General features: G+C 43.3%; 1 protein-coding gene across 3 annotated transcripts; it reads right to left on the reverse strand.

Moving 5' to 3' along the window:
• Nucleotides 1-841: 841 nt before the first annotated feature.
• On the reverse strand, nt 842-5,607 carry LOC104441635 (importin subunit beta-1). Of its 3 annotated transcripts, XR_724983.3 has the most exons (4): nt 5,451-5,604; nt 2,193-4,617; nt 1,754-2,107; nt 842-1,648 (listed from the first exon to the last, which is right to left on the reverse strand). XR_724983.3 is itself a non-coding variant. In XM_010054796.3 (3 exons), the coding sequence occupies exons 2-3, from the start codon at nt 4,610-4,612 to the stop codon at nt 1,909-1,911; spliced, it is 2,619 nt and encodes an 872-aa protein (XP_010053098.1). In that variant the 5' UTR covers nt 4,613; nt 5,451-5,607; the 3' UTR covers nt 842-1,908. The 3 variants fall into 3 exon arrangements, 2 of the variants coding, with proteins under 2 accessions (XP_010053098.1, XP_010053097.1); XM_010054796.3 differs by having other exon boundaries at nt 842-2,107; nt 2,193-4,613; nt 5,451-5,607; XM_010054795.3 differs by having other exon boundaries at nt 842-2,107.
• Between the last annotated feature and the right edge of the window lie 863 nt (nt 5,608-6,470).

Below are 6,470 nucleotides of genomic sequence, written 5' to 3' on the forward strand. Positions count from 1 at the left end.
CATTTGAAGGGCAAAGGCCGAGAAAACCTAGGAAACTAAAAAATCGAGGGATATGTTTTCAACACAGACAATGAACTCCCTAGACTCGAGTCTGATTGCTACTAACGGAGAGGACCGGACTTGGACAAGTAGCACAACTCGCACGAACTTGAGTGGGACAACAATGGAGGCAACATTGGATGTGACAATGGTTGGCTGATGAAATTGACAGCAATACTCAACTTCCGAATTATGAACAGAACAGCTTGAAGCGGAAGGTTCGCAATTGTGTTGTTCAAGGGCTCAGGGGCTCAGGGTGGATCTCAGAAGGAGATGCTGGGAATCAAAAGGGACATTGGAAAATAATAAGGTTTTTCCCGTACAAGGACACACATCATCTTTAGAACTCCATGCCTTGCCTAGCGTTAACATTCACGCTACCCCAAAATCTCCCCATTAGAGGAGTTTCTTACCCGACCGCTAGTACCATCACTGTCCGTGCTTACAGAATATATATTCCTAAATAGTAGAAAACCTCACATCCTCAAGCTCAAAAACCTTATAGATTTCACCCCTCGATTCCCCTATATCAAATACAAAACATACCACATTTCTATTACCACATTGCCAACTTGCAAAATGGGGCCATAATAACTCTCCTTAACTAGCTAATGACTCAGCACAAACGTTCCACTATACAGAATAACTGCAGCGGAAACAGGGCACCGAATTAAAAAAATAAAAAATAAAAAGACTGGGAAACAGAGTAGAACACAATATCGAAGTCAAATTTATGCCCTGGCCCCTTTCTTCCCATTTCCAAATTGCCAACATCGCAACCAAATATTTTCAAAGCATAATGAAAGCATTGCAACCACTCTTTTATTCACTGCATGCAACAGCCAGTAGGCAGGAGTCACATCTTCCTAGAAAGCAGAAACAAGATTTACAAGCTTCAAGAGGTAAGCCAAACAAACAAGGATGGCAACCACATCCACCAAATCCATCCAGCAACTGTAATAAAGGACAAAGAAGCAGAGTTTCTCGAATCCAGTATACATACTGTAATGACATATCTACTGTCTTTGTGAATAGCCAATGAAGGGAGGCAATATAGTCCTTTGTGTGGCCATTACAGCATGATTTAGCCAAAAAGATCAACTATCCACATCTAATCAAACTGAACCATAATGGCCAAGAAAACGGCAGCAAAAATGAGCTTTAAGCACGAGATCTTTGAAAATTGACTCAAAAAAACCCATTATATTGAACATTAAACTGATGAAATGTGAATGATGCATGCTATGAACGCTCTAGAGTGTGGCTCTCAGTAATACCACACAACGAGCAAGTATACAAAATGAGTACAGAGAGGTAAAGACCAAACTCTATGACAATTGTAACAATGCAATGCTTTGGATACCCAAGTTTGGTGTGGGGAGGGAAGAACACAGAGAAAATGTAAGACGATCAGAAAAATGCAGACTTGATTCTGGCCAAAACCGCCGACTCTGAGGGCATGCCTTCATCACCACCCTCTCCATAACAAGAAACCACATCTGCGCACCATGATAAACAATTTCGCAGAACCAAATGCAGTCTCTCGGATGTCTTCATCCCCAACCATTTAAACTGTTTTTTTTCCTTCTCGGTAAATGTCCATACGTATCTGCCAAGTTAGCAGATAGATACGTGGGTCATCACCGGCCATCTTCCTCCAACAGAAAGGAAAATAATAAAATTAATATCAACTTAATTTGAAAGAAAAAGGCACCGGATTGCTGCTGACATGACGCGACGATGGCGAAATAACCCATATCTTTGAACCCAAAAATGGTGATGACCTGACTCATGGAATGCAACGCCAGACCCCAACTCAACACACCCAAATGCATGAAGGACTAAGGAATGCATGGACTATCAGCGGCCTCAAATAGAAATGGCCCGACTGATAGCCAACTTGGCCCATTCAGCAGATTCCTTGATCATATGATCATCTGAGGATAAGCATTCGTTTAAAAAGTCTTTGCTTGATATGGACTGCTGAATCAAGGGACCGGCATTGCTACCCAGAGTATCTGCTAGATCTCCAAGGACCCCAATTGCTGTCTTGGTCACCACGTCATCCCTGAGAAGAAACAGATAAGTCAGAAACAAATGTAAAGAATAGCAAAACCTTGAGAGATGAGACAAGAACTAGTTAGAGCACTCACATTTCCTTTTCCATGTACAGACTATCCAAAAACTGAAGAATATGAGGAGCATAAGGCATCAATAGTTGGGTCTTTGGAGAGCCCTTGAATCCTTGAAAGATTCCTGAGTATGCCTCCAATATTCCATTTCTCAGGGAATTAGTATACTCGGTCATATCATCATCTGCACCAGACGTGTGAGCCGATAATTCTGCGGCACTTTGCAGCATGGGCATAGCATAAATCAAGTACTTCTCAAAGTTCTCCCCAATTGCCAAAGCAATGTCACCAAAGCATGAGAATATGGGAGGCTTCACAGACCGATGCAGCTGATTGCTTGACAAGTCTTTCAGCAGTTGTGTCATTATCCCATCACAATATGGCAAGATTTTATCCTCCAGAGCCCTACATAAATCTCCTACAACACCAACTGTGATAGCACAAACCTGGTAATCCTCAAAATTCTGAAGACCCATTTCAAGATACCGATAAAATTCTGACATGTATTTTTCAAAACCAGAGCCCGTAGCATACGCAAGTGCCCCAATAGCAAGCATGGCTTCCTCATGAGCAGTGGCGCTTCTACAAGAAAATACTCTCAAGAAGAGCCCCATCATCTGATCAGCGTACTGCAAAAAGACATACTTTGTTGCCTCAGATGACCCCAGTTTCTGTATAATGACCTGCAAGCAACCGCAGAGAAGACCTTGCAACTCATTTTGCTTCTCCCTCTCATCAGTTGAAAGCTTCTGGGCTTCAAGAGTCTGGTGAAGCTCCATCATAATGTGGGGAACAAGTTGCATCACCATTGGAGACGTGTCATCTGTGGAACACCGTACCACTTCATTTAGAGTTTCGTAAGCTGCAGTGCGGAGGCGTGATTCTCCAGCATCCTCTCTGCGAGTGACAGCATAAAGTGCCTGCAAAATATCCTGGAAAAAGGGAGTCAGTGGAGATGGTGAGGGTCCCATGTCCTCATACCCCTGCGCCAAGAAATATAAAGCCCCACAAGCTTTTTCAGCAACATTGGGGACGTCTTTCATGCTTTGCAAAAGAACTGTTACAATCTGTTGACAGTTTGCTGGAGTAATTATAGGAGTCTCTAACATTGAGCCGTGAAGAAACTCAAACATTCTACCAAGAGTCCACGCAGTGGTGTCCTTCACATGATTACTTGGATCCTTCATCAAAGCACTCAGCATGAAGTTTAGGGCAACATTAACAAGAGGCACGAGCTTCTCTGGAGATGGACCCTCTAGAATAGAGCCAAAAGCATAAGTAGCCGCCTCTCTTTGTCTCCAGTCAGGTTTTGTAATATTCAACTCGATAAATGGCATAACTAGCGGGACGATGTCATCTCCAACTGTTCGTGCAACCAAACCCAAGCATGTCCCTCCAGCCATTGCGATGTTCCAAGCTCCTTCGTCCTGATCTTGATCCTCCTCCTGCTTAAGAAGTGTTTCTAACAGCAGTGGAATGAGTACAGGGAGAGCCTGTTTGATGAAATAGAAGCAAGGAACTTCAGAATCCCCAGTAAAATCACTGCCGTACTCTTCTAAGATATCAATCTCCTCATCGCATATGGAACTCCAGAATTCAATGGCCTGAAGTGCAACAGGCTCCTCATCTTCCTTGACCGCTTTAGCAGTGATGTTGAAAATGTCATGAATGTAAGGAGCCAATTTCTCATAGTAAGTTGAAGAAATGGCTACCAAACATTCAAAAGCAGCCTGTCTAATCTTAACCTCAGGAGAGAGAGTAGCCTCACAAACAACTCTCATAATGTAGTCGCGTTCCATATCATTGGAAAAATTTGCTTGAGCAAAGCCCAGTGCATTATAGAGAGCCCGAGTAGCAGCAAGTCTGACATCATTGTTCGCCTCGGATGAATTCATACCCTGAACAACTGCTGTAAGTATCTGATTTACATGATTTTGTTCCACAGCTTCAGGGGAAACTTCTTCGCAAATATATCCAAGCGTTTCGAGTGTGGCCTGCTTGGTATGTGCTGGAAGCTGCTGAATATTTGTTAACAGAGTACCAATCAGTTCTGGCCACTCTTTCTGTGGCAACTCTATACCTGCCAATTTTGCAATAACTTGTGAGGCAGTAGAGCGAGCATCATGAGAAGGAGAGGAGAGTGTCTTTATCAAGCAGTTTTTAATTTGGGCCTTCACTGCAGCGTCCAAAGCCAACCAGCGCTGTACAAGCTCGTACTTCCTGTGCTGTTCTTTGGCATCCAAGGCGTTCTTAAGGATTAAACCAGCCAGTTTACGACTTTCAGCAGGCTTTTCTTCATTAGCCAACTCACCAGCCAGAGAAAGGAAGAACCCTGGGAGGTTTTGCTCCTGAAATTGTTTCAAGTTGTCCTCAGCATGCTTGCGCACACTTCCATCTATGGATTGTGCATTCAAAAGAATCTGCGTGACTTCCATCGCCATACTATCTAAGAGAGAGAGAGAGAGAGAGAGAAGGTAAAGTCAATTAAAGAGCTCCATGAAAAAGACCGGAGAAAATAATCGGGTGCTGTCCTTTTTCTAATCAAACATGGCCCTAACTGAAAGACCCACTCAAATTAACTCAAGACCTAACACGCTTTAAGCAGAGAAGAACACAAGAAGCACCAAAAACAGCTACAAAGATGGTCCGAACGTTGGAATATTAATTACAAAAGGAATGGGCAAACAGATTTACAGCAAGCCAACTTCCCCACTACTGTACCAAACAGTCGACAAACCTACAAACGACATATCTCGAAATTCGAAGCATAAAAAGGAACCAGAAAAGTATGATCTGTGACTGCAGCTGACTGGCACATAAGCTATGCAGCCAAGAATATAACGGGATTCACCAACCCAGAAGCTAAAAAGGAAATGGGAATCAACTAACACGCGAAGCCCCAAACTTGAGGCGGATCATCCTCGATCTCGCGTCATAATCCCCCTCACACGGTCCAACGAATCAAAAAACGCAAAAAAAAAATCGATTTTTCAGGGAAAACAGGAGACATCGCAGACTGTAAAGTGGCGCTGCTCAGGGCCACTGTTCGCCGACGAGGCACAAAGCAGGCAAGCCGAAAAGCCAACAAAAACACACTTCAACACCAAATCGCGAGCCGAAAAAAACAACCCACTTCGATCGGTGCTACGGTCAAACGTTCTAGAAGATCGCACACTCGCCCCCCCGATCGTAATCCCAGATCGATTCGAAACCCGCCCCAAATCGACACCAGTTCCTACTGCGGAAAAGCGAGAGCGGGCAGAGCGGAGAGCAACTTACGCGGAGTCGACGAGTGAACCCGGAAGATGGAGAGCGGGGTCAACCGATTCGCGGAGAGGGGCGCGGGGGAAGCAGCGGCGACTCTGAAACCCTAGCAGAGAGAAAGGGCAGGAGGAGAGGGAAAGGGCAGCAGGTATCAGAGACGCCTATCTAAAAAAATGTTCGGATTTACAAAACAATCTAGAAGCTCCGGTTCGAGGTTCCTCCCGTGCGGGACACGCGCGCAAGCCACGCCGCGAGCGCGTGGTCGGACGACGGAGTTGGGCCGTGGCGCGCACGCGGGCGCGTGAGGGGGGCCGTCGCTCCGTGTTTATTAATCATGACAGTTCATTTATTCTGTCATCGGGGGTCGAGGGGGACGCGAATTATACGTGAGCCCGAATTTCCGTCGCTTTTTAAAGGCGAAAATGCAAAAAAGAAAAGGAAAAAGCTTATCTTGCAATTTGTTTACATTCTCATCTTACTTTTTGCAAATCTTTTTCCCTCCATTATTAGTGATTTTTTTATGAGCTATTATTGATGTTAACACTAACGAACATTTTCATTTTTGTTTGATTTCGTAAGAATGAAGACATGGCATTCGAAATTGGTTTTTTTTTTTTTGCCACAAAATCGGAATTTTTGAATGATTGAAATGTACGAGGCTGCATTGATTATCAATTTATGAGTTTCGAAAGCAAAATGATAGAATTAATGCGTCACAATATATTGGAATTTTTTTTTTGCTTTATTGACGAATAGAAAGAAGGTAGGCAGGTAAACAAGCGTTGGTTATAAATATGACAAAGCATGTTAAATTTAACATGAAAATGTACGAAAAGCATTTTCATTATTCGTGAAAATGTTTACATATGATATTTTGTGGATAATGAAAATATTTTCTATTAATTAATTATTTCGAGCGATAGAAGTAATCATTTTTACGAAACAAATGGAGCCTAATTAATTTGTTGATTTGCACCTGGCCCATGTGTGAGTATTACCTTTCATGGCAATTGAGCAAAAACTCACCAAACATTT

Source organism: Eucalyptus grandis, chromosome 4, assembly GCF_016545825.1.
Source record: "Eucalyptus grandis isolate ANBG69807.140 chromosome 4, ASM1654582v1, whole genome shotgun sequence".
NCBI classification, from domain to species: domain Eukaryota; kingdom Viridiplantae; phylum Streptophyta; class Magnoliopsida; order Myrtales; family Myrtaceae; genus Eucalyptus; species Eucalyptus grandis.

What these genes read in the sequence shown, in the direction of transcription:
- LOC104441635 (XM_010054796.3), bottom strand. Translation starts at nt 4,612, where the DNA reads ATGGCGATGGAAGTCACGCAGATTCTTTTGAATGCACAATCCATAGAT. An exon ending in CTGTACATGGAAAAGGAAAT is followed by an intron (nt 2,108 to 2,192) that starts GTGAGTGCTCTA and finishes GTTTCTTCTCAG; the next exon opens with GGATGACGTGGTGACCAAGA.